General features: G+C 40.5%; 1 protein-coding gene across 1 annotated transcript in view; it reads right to left on the bottom strand.

Moving 5' to 3' along the window:
- The window catches only part of GAD2 (glutamate decarboxylase 2 (pancreatic islets and brain, 65kDa)), a 114,892-nt gene that overhangs the window by 38,149 nt on the left and 59,596 nt on the right, over positions 1-17,147 (bottom strand). Inside the window, exon 9 of the mRNA XM_006887066.1 lies at positions 3,024-3,078. Coding sequence (XP_006887128.1) covers positions 3,024-3,078 — 55 coding nt within the window. The remainder of the gene's footprint in view (positions 1-3,023; positions 3,079-17,147) is intronic.

The following is a 17,147-nucleotide window of genomic DNA, read 5'->3' as shown; positions in this document are numbered from 1 at the left end:
GGTACAGGAGGAGATTGTCCCTCCTTCCCCGGCAGAGCATCTGGTGGATTCGAACTGTGCGTCTCTGGGATTGCAATGCAGCTTCTTGCCACTAGGCCACCAGAGTTCCCCTGATGTGGGGATTTTTTGGTTTGTGTTTCTTTGAGGTTTTTTGTTGTTGTTGTGTATTGTTGAATTAGATCTGACAGAAATAGGAGGAGATAGCCCCGCCTTCTCCAGCAAAGCATTTGGTGGATTCAAACCATGTACCTTTGGAATTACAGTGCACCAAAGATACTTTTAAAAACATGATTAAAATAATGGAAATTCTCCTCCTACTATCTGCATTCTGCATCTTTGGAACCATCAAAATTTTACTGGCACTCTAAACTTGGTAGGTCCCTACCCACTCCTGGCAAATTGATTCTGACCCACAGCATCCCTTAACAGTCTAGAGTAGAATGGCCCCCCTGGTTTCCTGAGGCTGTAACCTTTACAGAAACAGACTTCCAAATCTCCTGTGGAGCAGCTGGTGGGTTTAAACCACTGATTTTTCAGTTAAATGGCCCAGTATTAACCCCGTGTGCACCAGGGCTCGGGTAGGTCCCTAGATGGTACAACTTGTTTGTGTTTAACTACTAATCTGAAAATTGCGTCACTTTGAACCTACAGAGATGTAACATGGGGGGAGGGGGAACTTTGTGATTTGCTTCTGTTAAAATCGTCGTTGATATTTTTATGTACCAACAAGTGGGAACCAACTGACAGTTGACCCTTTAGTGGATTTTCATAGGCAGTAAACTGCACAGGATGCGACTACCCATCTTTCTCCCAAAGAGCAGCTGGTGGATTCAAACTATGTGCCTTTGGGTTGGCAGTGCAGCTCGTTATTATTAAGCCACCACAGCTTACAGCCAAGAAAATGCCACAGGGCAGTTCTAGTCTGTAATATGAGTCAGAATTAACTTCACAGTGTAATAGCTTAGTTTTTGCTTTTGGATTCTGGTGAAATCTTGCTTGCTTTCCAGGATCTGAAATCTTATGCCTGTTCTGATGGGCCTGCTGTTTGCTGTAGGCTAACAGAAGACTAGGGTTCTCAGAAGAGGCAATACCGAACTCTAACCTTATTAAGCGTTGTGGTTCCCACCATCATTTACATATTCCTGATATATTTCTTAACCTTTTCCCCACACTTTTCAGACTTTCTAGTAAAAATTTTCTTCCTCAAATACTGAGAACCTGAGCTTATTCTTCAGAATGAACAGACAAGAGAACACAAAGAAAGAACTCTAACTAGTTCATTTTTCTTATTTAGAAAAATTCTCTGATAATTATTTGGCAATTTAGAGGGGAAGGTTTACATTGGGCTACATAATTAGCCATGGCTTTTGTCCTTCTAAGTAATCTTCAGTCTGGTCATGGCTAAATGAAACCTGATTGAAATGTGAGGTTGCTGCAGAAAAAAGGCAGACGACAACAACAACTTGTTGCCATCAAGTCAGAGCTGACTCATAGCTCACAGTTTCTAAGTCACACAGGAAGAGATTGCTCATCTTTCTCCCACAGAAGAGCCGGTGGAATCAAACAGTCTGCCTTTGGATTGGCAGTGTAACTCCTTATCCACTGGGCCATCAGCTCCCTTAAGGAAGTCAGAAGGATCCCACAAACAGCATCAACAGATCACGGCAAGACTCAAATGCAACATGATGTTGCAGCACGAGTCTTTAGGTGGCAGCAAAGGTCTAATCTTGTGGTTTCTCTCACGCAGTGATTCCAGAATAAAAACCCGGAAAATGTTCTATTGTCACTTTGTAGAAAAATGGCAGAAGAAAAGAAATAACTATCCTTGACTATTAACTCAATAATAATGAAATGTGTGTGTTATGCCATTGAATATAACTAGTGGGTTATAGCTCTTGAAAGTTAAGAGTGTTCTAAAAACAAACTCTCTGGCTTATGAAACATTCAGGAATATAAAGGAGTTCCTAGAGCTTTGTGAAGTCTTGACATGCTTTCAGAAGTCGACACTTGTGAAAAGCATTCTAACTTGCTTCCAGCAAAATAAGGTATTTGGATGGCCAATCATATCCGCATGTGTCTAGGCAAGGAAAATGGGCCCCCCTTACGAAACTATAAATCAGTAGCTCACAAACTACTAACATTCGAACATTCACCTCTTGAGAAAATTGCATATGTCTTTAATGCTAACCTTCAACACAATGGAAGATGGATGTTTTGGAAACTCTTGCAATATCTTTGTACTTGGTATTGTTTTAGTGCTTTCACTAAATACTGCGGAGTCAGAATTGACTAAAACTGACACTCCACTGGGTTTTGAGAAGCTGTCAATTGCATGGGAAGACACTGTCCATCTTTTCAATTCCCGAACAGCTGGACGCGAACTGAGTGCATTTGTATTGGGGGGGGGGTCCAACTCCCTACCCATTAGGCCACCAGACCTCCCAATTCAGCGTCTTAGACTGTTGCAGAGCAGAGGTTGATTTAATATACAGAAATAAGTAAGGAAGTTGTTCGTTGTTGTTGTTGTAAGGTGCTGTTGAGTATACTTCATAGCAACTCTATGAACAACAGACCTGACTCCCATTCTATCCTGTGCCAGCCTCATCTCTGATACACTTGAGCCCAGGTCACCCTGTCAATCCCTCTTGATGGGGGTCTTCCTCTTTTCTGCTGGCCTTCTAACCTTCTGAGCATGATATCCTTTTCTGAAGAAAAGCTTCTCCTACCAATGTGTCTAAAGTATGAAAGACAAAGCTTTGCCATCCTTGCCTCCAAGGGGCACTCCACCTGCACCTTTCCCGGAAATTCCTGCTCATTCTTTTGGCAGTCCATGGGATAAAAAGTATCATGTGCTCATGAAAGGTAGGAGATTGAAGTCTGGGTGCTATTTTAAAAAATAAAACCAAAATGTCTTTCTCTACTGGTTGGAAATAGAAGTACATATTCCCAGCTTGTTATGGGCTGGATGAAACTTAACCTGCCCTTCCCCTCACAACTCCCTCTCATAGCCAACACACACTTACTTTTTGTTTGGCTTCAAGGATTCTTCTTTCAAGATCGGATGGAATCATTTTCCCTCTAAAACAAAAAATAAATATATGTTCACATTGAACTATATATTATGCTGCCTTTACAAAGTAAGCAGCAACATGAAATTAAAAGTCTAACTCTAAACTATAATAATGAGGCGTTAAAGCAGCCCTTCAGGGAGCTCTGGTGGCCTAGTGGCAAGAAGCTGCACTGCAATCCCGAAGGCATGTGGTTTGAATCCACCAGCTGCTCCTTGGGAGAAGGATAGGTAATCTCTCCCACGTGATTAAAACCATGTCTGAAAACCTACTGGAGGGTCAGCTATGGGTTAGTTCCAACTTGACTGTACACAGCAAAAAAGCAACTCCTTAGCTGTTTCCAGCAAGAAATAGATTTGTAATTTATGTTGTAAACTATGCTTGGCACTTTTACGAGATTCTTAAAGCACACTGTGTTGTTATCTTGCAGAATAATCACTATGACCCTTACTTTGTCCCAAGCTCACTTTTTCAGCCAGCCACTTACTCCTGTTATATGATCATGATTTGAAGTGAAATACTTGACACTGAAAAGTACAGAAACATTTGCACTCAAGACCTTCTAATGAAAGTAACCGTAATTTCACATGTAAACAAAAAGCCAAGAAGAAAGTAATCCATTCTGCCTGCTTGATTTTGAAACTTATGAATAAAAATACTAAGTGAGAAAATGACTTAATTCCATTCCAAGGGCTAAAAGCCTAACAGAAGATCAAGAACTCATGAGTCAAAGTCAAGCAGATAGGCAGGTGACCCGAAAATGACATATTCTTTCACGTTCCAAATATTTCTTCCTTAAAATCAAAACAGATAGTGATTTGCTTAACCCTTTGTTGGATGTTGTTTTTAGTTGCCACAAAGTCAGCCCTAACTCACAGATACACCATGTGGATCAGGAAGACAGAGTGCCTGGTCCTACACCACCCTCCTGATATCCAGAATGCCCGAGCCCATTGCTGTGGCCGCTGTGTCACTGGAGTGCCTTCTGACCTAGGGTTCATCTTCCAGAACTCTTTATCTGACAGTATTCTGTTGTCATCCACCGGATTGGATTCAGCTAAGATTTCAAAGTAGATCAGTAGGCCTTTCCTCCTAGACTATCTTAGCCTGGAAGCTCTGTAGAAACTTGTCCACCATGGCTGACCTTGTTAGTATTTGAAATATTTCTGGCAGAGTTTCCAGCATCATCATAACACACAAGCCACCACAACATGATAAACTGCCAGATGAGTGTTGGGCAAATCCATTACTCTTACGATGTTGTTGTTGTTGCTGTGTGCCATTGATACAGAACTGTCTCATAGCTGACACTCCAGCAGGCTTTCAGAGGCAGTAAAGTTCACTAAGATAGTGTAAAAAGATATCCTAGGAAGAAAGGCTTAGTAATCTATTATTATAGTTGTCGTTGTGTACCATTATGTTGGAACTGAGCCTCTGGCAGGCTTTCAGAGGAGTTAATCGCATGGGAGTAGATTGCCCATCTTTCTACCAAGGAGCAGCTGGTGGCCTCAAAACCCGCCTATCTTTGGGATCGAAGTACAGCTTCTATTTATATATATGTGTGTGTGTATGTGTGTGTGTATACACATACACACACACACACACACACATAATACACACATGTATACATATACAACTCTGGCTTCCTAGTGACAAGAAGCCGTACTGCAACCCAGAAGGCACGCAGTTCAAGGGCACCAGCTGCTCCCCGGGAGAAAGATGGGCAATCTCCTCCCATGGGATTAACTCCTCTGAAAATCCACCCGAGGGTCAGCTATGGGTTGGTTCTGACTCAATGGCATATCACAACATATATGAATAAAAGGATAGTCTTCATGGAAGTTACTAAACAGACTGAACAATCCACTTAAGGATTGTTTTCAAAAGGTAATTTGGAAAAATTGTAGGGGAGGAAGATGTCACATAAATGGTTGAGAGGTGCTAGTGTCATTTCCTTAGCAGCGAGTGGGACTCTGATATTTGAGTACAGGCACAGCAGAACATTTGTGATTGTCCCTGGGATTCCAGGCTTACAGTACAATTGGGCTACCTCCCTGCATTGGTTAGGGCTGTTTTACCAAAGCTTTTACATAATGAAAGATACATTACTTTATCAAACATTATTTTTCTAACATTTGTCCAGTCTTTACAGCTTGGGCATTATGTAGTGAGCAGGTACACTTTATGTTCTAAGATTTTTATTTCAGGCTAATAAAAGAGCTGATAGAAAACAGTCATAATATAAAGGAGTCATTAGAGCTCAAAGCTCTTAGAAGCCCTGATTTAGGTGAAGCTGTTTTCCAAAGAGAGGCAGTTAAAGTGCAATTACCTGGGCACGGTAATGAACACGTTGCTAGTGATTAGTCCATCAGGCGAGAATGGGACAAAGTATTTTAAAGAGACATTTAGTGTGGATCCAGAGTAGCCACTGCCTGGTAACTTCAGTGGAGACGTAGTCTCACAGAGGAGATTGTGAGAACTTTCTAGAAGGCAGGATGGTGGGGTTGGGAAAGCTGCTACGGAAGGCATTCCATTCCCTACATAGCTCCCAGTAGCTATAGCTTCACAGCTTTGCTCTGGGGCATCCCTAAGCCAGTGGTTTCAGGCTGGCTCTTCTAGGAAACTTTGAAGGAGTCTTGGTGGCTCAATATTAAGTACCTGGCTGCTAATGTCCAAGTCAGAAGTTAGAACCTACCAGCTTTCTCGGGGAGAAAAGGCCTGGTGATCTGCTCCAGCAAAGCCTCAATTCTCTGTGCTAGAGCATAGCTGTGACGTGGAATTGATTCAACAGTAATTAATGGGTTATCCCAGGATAGAGAAATATTACACTTCAAAGGAAATTCAGCTATTTGTCTTTTAAAGAAATTTTAAGTATATTAAAATTCCCACATTATATTTTTATGGATAAACATATAAACTTAGAGGGGGAATTCTTAACATTGGTTTTAAGAGTCCTGAGTTTTTCTTTGAGGATGGTGCAGACCAGGCTGGTGTTTCACTCGATATAGATGGAATTGGAGCAGACTCGACAATCACCACTAGCAGTCACAAATTAAACAGCTCTGCCTTAAAGAAATCCAGAAGACGAGACAATCACGATTTGTTCATCTAAACACATGTGGATATTTTTTTAAACATAATATATAGGATAGCACCAGGAAATCACAGATTAGGGGACATAATTGGTACGGATTCAAGATATGGTTCTTGTCTAACCTTATTTTCTAATTTGGAAACAAGTCAAGAAAGGTTTTCTTGTTGTTATGTGCCATCTAGCAAACCCTATGAACCACAGATATGTATCCTGTCTTAACCTGTGCTATTCTCATCATCAATGATACCTTTGCTGCCACTGCTACAGTCACTGTGTCAATCCATTTCTTCAAGGGTCGTCTTCTCTTCTGTTGGCCCTCAACATTTCCAAGCATGATGTCCCTTTCTGAGGAATAAATTCTCCTTGTAACATGCCCAAAATATGTGAGATGAAGCTTTGTCATCCTTGGCTCCAGGCAGCATTTTGGCTGCACTTTCTCTAAGACATATTTGTTTGTTCTTTTGGCAGTCCATGGGATACTCAGCACTCTTCTCCAACACTATAGATCAAAGGTATCAATTCTTTTTCTGTCATCTTTATTTACTGTCCAGTTTTCAGATATACAGCAAGTGATTTTAAAAAGCCATGGAATGAATCAGGCATACCTTAGTCTTCAAACTGATATCATTGCTCATCAGTAATTTGGAGAGAAAGGTGTAGTGACTGCATAATACCAAACCTTAATAAAAGGCCAGGCTGTAAATAAAAATAAAATTTCAAGTTTCCAGAGCAATCTCCAAGTGACCAAGTGCAGGAAACCTATCCTGAAATGGCAGAATAAGGGAAAAACTAAAAAAAAAAAAAAAAAAAAAAAATTAAAATAAAACAAACACACACACACAATCCCCCAAACAAACAAACAAACAAACAAACCCAAAAGCAAAAAATTGCCACACAACAAATCCATTGTTGTTAAACTGATTTCAATTTCTAGAGATCTTTGGGACAGAGTTCAATTGGCCCATGGTTTTTACTGAGGTCTTACAACTTTTTAGAAGCAGACTGACATATTGTTCTTCTCCCAAGCAGCTGATGGATTTGAACTGCAAGTGACCTTGTGGTTAGTGATCAAGCTCTTCAACACCATACCACTAAACTAACATATAGTCTGTGCCATTGCTAGCCTAGAAAATTTTGAAGCAAGAGGAAAGGAGTAAGCTTTTCAAATAATTTCAGATATTCACTTCTCTTCCACCACAGAAAGAGTTGGGTGTGGCTTTTTAAAGGGCTTCATTTCTGGAGCATTCTGTTTTTCCCAGATGCATAGTTATTTTGTTTGCTTATAAACTCAGAACTGGCAACACTGCATGTGGCAGATAAGTCTTTGTTGGAGGTATATGACTAGGATAGTATTAATGTTTAACCAGACAGTTAGTTAGGGGGCATCTGGGGAGAGAATTCTTCATCTTTCTTAGAACATATTTTGACATATTATCAAGAAGAAATTGTCCCTGGAGAAGGACACCATTCTTGGTAAAGTAGAAGGTTGGTGAAAAAGAGGAAGACCCTTAATGAGATGGATTGTTACAGCGACAACAACAATGGGCTCAAATACAGCAATAATTGTGAGGATGGCCCAGGAACAGTGTTTCATTCTGTCATACACAGACTCACTATGAATTAGAACTCCACAGTACCTAACAACAGTGATAATACTTTAACACAGTGGTTCTTAAAATTTAACGGGGATAAGAATCACTTATTTACTTATTTAAAATACAAATTTTGCTGACCTTGCTTTTTCTTGCTTTTTGTTGACCTTGTTTGTTGACCACACATTAGGCATTCAACACAAACCATCTGCACGACCTAGAGACCTGTTGTTCTTGTTATTATGTGCTGAGGAGTCAGAATAGACTCATCGATGACCCTATAGAGGGTTTTCAGAAGATGTAAATCACATGAGAGAAGATGATTCATCTACCTTTTACAGAACAGCTGGTGGATTTGAACTTCCTGTCTTTGGGTTGGCAGCACAATATCTTACTCCCTAGGCCACCAGAGCTCCCCCACCTAAGATCTGGTTCTATATAAATCCAAAACCAAACCTGCTGCCATTGATAATATTCTGACTCATAGAGACTCAGCTGGCTAGCGTAGACTTGCCCCACAGGGTTTCTAAGGTCATCTTTATGGCAACCTATTGCCCTATTTTTCTCCCATGCAGTACTTAGTGAGTTTGAACTGCTGTGTTGACAACCAAGTCCTTACATCGACCAGGCTTCCTATTGCTAAATATTGTTCTAGTGCTGCGGTAAAAGGATCCATAAAATAGTCTCTGCAGTCTAAGATTTACATGCTAACAAGGGAGACAAATAAGAAAAGAGCAAAGAGACAACTATGCATCCGAATCTGCATTTCTAACACGGCCCTTTAAGAGATTCTGATGGAGGTAGACCCAGATGCTCATAGTGAGAAACACTGCTTTATAAATGGAAACTGTAGCCTCCTAGGTATTTGAATAAATGTGTCAAATACTAGCCAAGACCTTCCAGATGACCCCTGGTTTGTAGCCATCATGTCTGTAGGGCAGTGGCAGCAGGAGGTCCAGATGTGCCCTGTCTGTCCATATGGTGCAGGTTGAGAGAGCACCGGGTGGCCACCAGAGGCTTTTCCGAGGACTGGAAGCTGTCTGGCCAGACCTGGCTTTTCAGAACCAGCCTGTCTGGGTGTTATTTGAGGCTTTGGGTGCAGCTGTTGCATCCTCCCTGTCTGGTCTGAAGGTATTTTCGATCGCAGTAGTATACATCTTTATTAATTACTCACCCAGCTTTTAAGATCACAATTAAGGAGTGACTGGTGCTTTGTAATGCTGCACTCTATTAATTGTTAGTGTTGAAGAAAAATCTGCTACTCCCATGAGGACCGTTGAACCTGAGTGCTGCTTTGGAGGTGGCTGTTTTGCATTGAGATTCCTCAGTAGCAGCTGTGGTGGTTGTTAGGTGCCATCAAATTGACTCTGAGCGGGCAGGGAGTTGTGCTGCCAACTCAAAGGCAGGCAGTTCAAATACACTATCGGCTCCATGGGGGAAACATAGCAAATCTCCTATGCATTTAACAGTCTCTGAAAACCGGCTGGAGAGTAGATCGGTGTCAATTGCAATTGACAGCACAGTGACCCTGTGTCCGACAGAACAAACCCTACCCAATTCTGCACCAGCCTCACACTCTTGGCTCTGCATAGGCTTGTTGTCACAGTCAATGTGTCAGTCCCTCCTACTGAGGGTCTTTCTTTTGCTAACCTACTTTTAGAAATACGGTGGCCTTTTCTAGAGACTGACCTGTCCTGGTAACTTGCCCAAAGCATGCAAGATGAAGTCTCACCATCCTTGAGTATCAGAAGCATTCTGGCTGTACTTCTTGAAAGACATAGTTGTTTGTTCTTTTGGAAGTTCATGAGATAGTCGGTAAAACATATATGATACTACGTTGTACTGGCTGTGTGCCTGCGAATTGAATCTGACTTAGTTATCCCACAGGACAGAGCAGGACTACTTTGTAGAGTGTCCTAGGTTGTGATCTTGATGACAACAGATTGCTAGGTCTTTCCTTCCACAGACTGGCTGGTGGATCCTTTGCTAGCAGCTGAGCCTTCCCCACTGGACCACCAGGGCTCCTTATACGATGCTAACTCATTACTCTGCAGTCAGTTGTGACTCATAGCATCCCTACAGGGCAGAGTAGAACTTCTTCAAAGTGTTTTTCAGGTTGTAATCTTTACAAATCTTTCTCCCACAGAGCAGCTAGTAGGTTCAAATGGCCAACTTCTCAGTTGTCAGTGGAATACTTAACCATTGCACTACCAGGGCTCCTGTATGATTTATTGGGGCAGACAACATGCTAGAGTTGCCTGGTAAACTACTACAATGCTAAGTAGAACTGGAAGGTGGAAACTAATTCTTTGTAGCTGTTGCTAGGTGCTATCAAATTGACTGGGATTCACAGTGACCCTTTCTATGACCAACAGATCTGAACTTTGCCTGTCTGGCCCAGCCTCATCACCTCTGTTCTACTCGAGCCCATTGTTACAGTCACCGTGTTAATTCATCTTGAAGAAGGTCTTCTTCTCTCTCTGACCCTCTACCTTTGCCAGGATGATGTCTTCTTCCAAAGATTGATCCTCCTGACAACATGCCCAAAGTCTGTGAGGCAAAATGTCACCATCGTTGCCTCGAAGGAGCACCTTGGCTGCATGTTCTCCAAGACAGGCATGCTTGTTGTGAAGGTCCATGTGAAATTCAGTGCTTTTCTCAAATACCACAATTCAGACGCCAGTACCACAGCTCAAAGGCATTGATTCTTCTTCTGCTATCCCTACTCACAGTCCAACTTTTAGATACAGAGGCATGTCAATCACTTTTTATGCATTCTTTGCAGAAAGAAGGGAAAATTACTGTGGTGTCGACTCAGATTCACAGCTATCTGATGCTCTGAAAGGGAAAACTCAGTCTCCTACGAATAAAGCACATTGTTAGAAAGGGCACACTTTTAGGTAGGCTGCCAGATGGTCACATTTGGCATGCTTGAGTCATCAGTTGACTCTGTTCACTGGGCCTGCTGAAATGTAGAGATTCTGCCAGCGTTGCCTAAAGCCCAAGGGGGAAGACTCAATTCTGGCCACAGACACGTGTGTGCACAGAAGGAAGGATGAGAGCATGAGAGAATCCTTCCTGACTAATGTTCCTATCACGGTTACTAGCAATACCACTAGCCAAACAAAACCCACTTCAACCCAGCCCATTCCAACTCATAGTGACCCGCTGTTGTTGTGTACCATTGAGTCAGAACCGACCCATATCTGACCCTCCAGTGGGTTTTCAGTGGCTGTTTAATCACTTGGGAGGAGTTTGCCATCTTTCTTCCATGGAGCAGCTCATGTCATCAAACCGCATGCCTTTGGGTTGACAGCACAGCTCCTTACCCCTAAAACCACAGGGATTCCAAGGTTGTAAATCTTTATGGAAGAACCTTACACCACCAACAGTGATAATGAATTGCCAGTTTTAGAAGCCCTCATTACACTATCATTTACTACATGATTCTGGTTCATTCTGACCACTCTACAATAGAGTTATTGTTCTTACTTTGTAGATAAGGAAAGAGAGACTAAGAGAGGCCTTAGTTGAATGTGGTTAAATGTTTGAAATGTGGAGAGGATAACTGGAGTTGGATTTTTTTTTCTCCCCCTGAAATCTAGTGCTAGCTGTGCACACTTAAAAGAATGAAGTTCCTCTTTTTCTTCATTTTAAGTTGATAACAATAATGTCTGTTTCACAAGGTTTACATGAGGATTAAATGACAGGCAAGTAGGAAATAACTATAGTTGTCATTGTTAGGTGCTAACAAGTTGACTAAGACTCAAAGCAACCTTATGAATAACAGATCAAAACCTTGGTCTATCCTAAGCCATCGTCAACGATTTTTGTTAGGCCATTGTTACAGTAACCATGTCAATCTATATTATTAAGGATCCTACTTCCTTTCAATGACCCTCGACCTTTCTCAGCTTAATGTGTTTTTTTTTCAAGCACTGGCTGTTCCTGACAACATGCCCAAAGGCATAGTTTCACCATCTTTGCCTTTAAAGAGCGCCCTGGCTACACTTCATCCAAGACAGATTTATTTGACAATCCATCAGATATTCAGTACTAACACCACAATTTCAAAGCATCGATTCTTCTGTCATCCTTATTTATTGTCCAACTTTCAGATGCATAGCATATAACTGAAAAAAGTATGGCTTGGAGCAGTTTCACCTTAGTCTTTAAATGGACATCCTTGCTCTTTAGTACTTTGGAGAGGTCCTTGACAGCAGATCTTGTCAATGCAGCATGTCTTCATAGTGAAGAACACACTAAGTATTTAAAACTTTACCTATTATTTGGTAACCATTCAATACATATTTAAAAATAAACCAGTAAACCAATTGGTATCAAGTTGATACCAACTATGTGCAGTGAGTTACTTAATTCAGTCTTTCTAGTCAATCTTTATCACTTTCATCACATGGCTGGGAAAACCTATAAAAATCTGAGGCAGCAGAAAGGGCAGAAGTAGGTAAGCAGCAGGAGCCAGGGTTATGGGTTCCTGGTCTACAGAGTGAGGAAACTCTTGTGGGCCAGGAACATATAAAATTTTTTTTGTTAGGTCTACTGACAGAGTAGGGGAAGTTACACCAGCAGAGCTAAAACATTCTGTAACTGTTTCCCTAGCAGAGCAGAAGCCAATACCGTGAGGCCAAGATCCAGAGGCTTGCCTTTAGTTATGATTTTGTAAAGAACTCTGACTGCATCTTGACTGAAGACCTGTATCCTGAGATGTTCCTATTCTTGAAATTTGTGACTTGTTACTTCCCTACTAAATCTCTTAAACCTGAGTATTGCTTCTGAGTTCTATGTGGCCATTGTAATAAACTATTGAACCCAGTGGAGAAATAGAGAGTGCCATGGGAAGAATAGTTCTACATTTGTAATGGGAGTGTATAACTTAATATATACTGCTCTGCAACAATCTAGAGATAGGCAATGTAAGGAGCTATTTCATTATTGCTGTTATTAATTATCATCTCATTACCACTGAGTTGGAAATAACTCATAGCTGACCCTCCACTGGGCTTCCGAGGTGTTAGAATTGGTAAAGTAGGTTTGGAGTCTGTCTCTGACTTTATAGGAATTAGCTTTGGGGTAATGTTAATGGAGATTCTTCCCCCTTTTGAAGTAAGAGGCAGGTGGATACACCCACATATGTCGCATGTATACAGCCGCATGAGTTTCAGAGTAGAACTGTGCTTCACGGGCTTCCAGAGTTATAACCTGTTGGCAGCAGATGGCCAGCTCTTTTCTCAGGAAGTGCCATGGTTTAGGTTCCTTCACCACTTTGGCTAGTAGTGGAGTCCTTAACTGTTTGCACATCCAGGGACACCCAGTACATGCGAGATACTCTTTTTATTTTCAGCTGTGTTGTTGCTGGCCAGTCAATTCCAATTCACAGTGACCCCATGTGTGCAGAGAAGATCTGATGTGCAGAGTTTACGTGAAGCACATCGGAAAGCCTGTCTTCTGAAGTGCTTTCTGGGTGGGTTTAATCACCAATCTTCCAAGTAGGAGTAGTGTATTTAAACATCCGTGCCACCTATGGACTGCTGCCTGTCCTATTGCAGTTGTTGTGTACTGACTCTTCTGTAGGTTTTCTGAGGCAGTAAACTGCATGGGAGGAGACTGCCCATCTTTCTCCCACAGAGCAGCTGGTGGATTCAGCCTGTGCCTTTGGGTTGGGAGCACAACTCTTTACCACTAAGCCACCAGAGCCTCCTGTCTGTACTACTGTTGTTGTTGTTTACTGTTGAGTCGGAAGTGACCAACAGCTCACCCTCCAGCAGGTTTTCATAGGCAGTTAATCACACGGGAGAAGACTTCCCATCTTTTTCCCACAGAGCAACTGTGGATTAGAACTGAAAGCCTTTGGGATTGCATTGCAGATTATTATTAGGCCACCAGATCTCCTGCCTGTACTACTTCTTCTTGTTGTTCTTTATCATAGAATCCAAACCAACCCATAGCTGATCCTCCAGTGGGTTTTCTGGAGCAGTTAACTGCATGGGAGGAGATTGCCTATCCTTCTCTCGTGGAGCAGCTGGTGGATTTTGCATACCTGTGTATTGGCGGCACAATTCCTTAGTGCTAACCCACCAGAGCTTCCTACAGCTCTTAAAGGGAAGACTGTGTGTTTTCAGGTTTGCAGCTTAGCTTCTTATCACTATAGGGAACAAGTAATATACAAACCTACAGCTGTCCAACATCAAAACTTGGCTTCTTAGCATAGTATAACAGATGCTTTCTGAAGCACTTACAAATCTTAAACAAAATGCTTAGTACTCCGGTTTAACTAGAAACTCTCCAGATTGAACTCTAAAATTGTGGTGCTGCATATGATATGATTTTTGTGACATTTTCTGAATGGAATAGTTCCTTGACATCACTGATATTAGCAATGACTAATAAAATAAGAAGGAACTCTGGTGGCATGGTATGTTTTGTGCTATACTGTAAGTCAAAAAGGTCATTGGTTCAAATAAAGAGGAGAAAAGATGGACAGGTCTCATAAAGATTTACAGACTCTGAAGTTCCCTGTGAGTCGTAATTGACTCTGTGTCAGTAGATTGATAAAATAAGAAAATTATCTAGGCGTTTCCTTCTTTTGATGCTGCTGTTCTTTCTAATGTAACACTCAAATCCTATAGGAGTAGCAGAAACTTGCTAGGTTTTGCTTGTTTAACTAGTAATGCGGAACAAAATTAGGTCTCCAGCATAGGCTGCAGTATAAAGATAACAAGAGTGTTTGTGGACCCAAATGAATTTTCATATTGCCTAGATTGCATGATGACTGGAGAAATTACTCAAACGGGTTTGAGAAAAAATTGCAGAAGGAATTACAGAGAAGCAGTACCAACTTCCAGAGAGATTCCCTGTGAAATGAGTAGCATGTCTCTTCTCCATTGCTGTTGCAAATGTGACTAATCTTTCCTAGGAAAGGTCCCTAAGAAAATCTAACAAACAGCAAAAGATAATTTAGGAATTACTTGTACTACAAAATCTTTCTTCCCCTTGTGAAAAAAAAATTTTTACCATAATTATAAATAGTGAGAGTCTTTGGTCCCTATAAGATAGAATTTCTTTTGAAAAAAGGAATTTTAATTATGATAATTAACCGTATTTGTCTATTTCTAAGATTTGTTTTCCAACATGCACGATAGGATAACTGTGAATTATAGTCAGGATATGGAACTAGGATAATTTTCATGATTTCTATGTATGATTGTAGTGATGTTAATTATTTTCATTTAACTTTTCCAAAATCATTTACTTAATACGCACCCCTACTGTGCAACAATCCAGGAGATGTGCAACTTGAGAAGATATTTCATATTAAGGCTCATTACTGCTGTAATTTATTATCTCATTGCCACTGACTTGGAATCAATGCATAGATGATCCTCTTTTGGGCTCCGGAGGCTGTAAATCACATAGACTGATCATCTTTCCCCTGTGCAGTCCCTGGTGAATTTGAGCCACAAGAGAGGTATGACCTTGTCAGGACAGCATAACTACATAGTAGACCAAAAGAGCTCCAAATTGGAGTTCAGGGAATCAAGAAAGATCGCCTACCTTCCTATTATCTTCATAACGCCAATACTAGCTCTCATTGTTGGCAATCTCTTTCAATTCCTCCCACTCCCCAAATTAGCATCCCTCTCCTCCAAACATGTCAACAGAAAGAAAAGGAGGGTTATGCTAAAAGGATGAATTTATCACATAAGAAGTGATGTCTGGCTAATCCAAATAACTTTTTTCCCCCCAAATAACCTTTGAGTCAAAGAGAAAATCAAAACTATAGTTAAAGAACATTAAAAAATTATGACATAAAAATAGTAGATATGCAAGTATAAAAAGCATCCACAATCTTCCTCAGAGGAAACTGTATGGCCTCAGATACTTTGAAATTAAACAACAAAGAATAAATAATAATAACTAAACTTACTATTTTGTACATAAAACAATGAAATAACAATTTTAGCAGAAAGAACAAAATTTTCAATAAATTGGAAAATGTAATTGAACTGATATATTGAAAAGATCAATGAATGTGCAAATATCTGATTAGTTAATTAAAAAGGTGATGAAATGAAATTTGTAAAATGAGAAAGATATTTAATAGAGCTTTATGCTATACTGAAAATGTTGAGGACATAAGTTTCCCCCTAGGAAAATACAAATTACAGGAATTAATTAAAGAATTATAGAAGCCTGAAAGAAGAAAACCAAACACTCAGATGAAAGTCTTACAGGGTAAGTAATCTATAGGGACCACAGCCTTATCTACTCTGAGACAAGAAAAACCAGACAGTTCCCAGCTACTACTCTTCACTGTTTTAGTCAAGGTCACAGTGGATAGATCCTGACAGAAATGGAAAAAAATGTGGATTAGAAACTCAAATTCTTTTTTATTTCTATTCATACCAACTTTTTAAGTACTAAATGAGATTTTTTTTAAAACATACATTTTCAAAAATCAGTAGGCCCATTAAAATCCAATGAACCCTTCAACTATATTTCAAATAGAAAATGAGAGTATTTATTATGTAAGCTGCCCTAAAGTTAGCTCTTAATTCATGGTGACCCTATGCATAAAAGAACAAAAGATTGTCTGGTCCAATACTATCTGCATAGGGACCTCTGATGGCCTTGTGGTATGAAGCTGTCCTGAAGACATGTAGTTCAAATTTGCCAGAACTCCACCAGAGAAGGATGAGCAATCTCCTTCCTTCCAATTAAACTGACTCTGAAAACCTACTGGAGGGTCAGCCATGTGTAGGTTCCAACTTGACGGCACAAAATGTACTGTTCCTATGGCCATTATAATACACAAGGCATTCATTGTTCAGTTTTCAAAATAGATTGTCAGGCTTTTCTTCTTGACCTTAGTCTATGATTTCCAATGAAACCTGTTTAGCATTAGAGCAATGCAAAAGTCTCTACTGACAAATGAGTAGTGACTGCCTCTGAAGTGCATCGGCCAGGAATTGAATATGAGTTTCCTACAAAGAAGGCAAAAAATATACTCCTGAAACATCACAGGCCCCCAGGTAAAAATTAAGATTAGTTTAAAAATTTCTGAAAAGTAAGAGCTTTTGAAACTCAAATTATTAATAAACAAACAAACAAACAAAGCAATTCTGCTGGACTGGTTGAAAATGGAGAACGTTCAGGCCTTGTGAAGGATGTAACCAATGTCACTGAACAACTTGTGTCAAAACATTTGAATGGGAATCTAAATAGTTGTGTAGACTTGCACCAAAACCACAATAAAACATTATCTATCTACATACGCAGATACAGAGGAATTTAAAGAAATAACATATGAGCAAGAGCCTATGGTGATGAAGGAAGAAGTTCAAGCTGCTTTGAAGGAAATAGCAAAAAATAAGG

The sequence above is a fragment of the Elephantulus edwardii genome, unplaced genomic scaffold (assembly GCF_000299155.1).
Source record: "Elephantulus edwardii isolate Elephantulus edwardi_28Jun2011 unplaced genomic scaffold, EleEdw1.0 scaffold00054, whole genome shotgun sequence".
Taxonomy (NCBI): domain Eukaryota; kingdom Metazoa; phylum Chordata; class Mammalia; order Macroscelidea; family Macroscelididae; genus Elephantulus; species Elephantulus edwardii.
The sequence above is the reverse complement of the archived record's forward strand: the minus strand, read 5'-3'. Positions and strand labels throughout refer to the sequence as shown.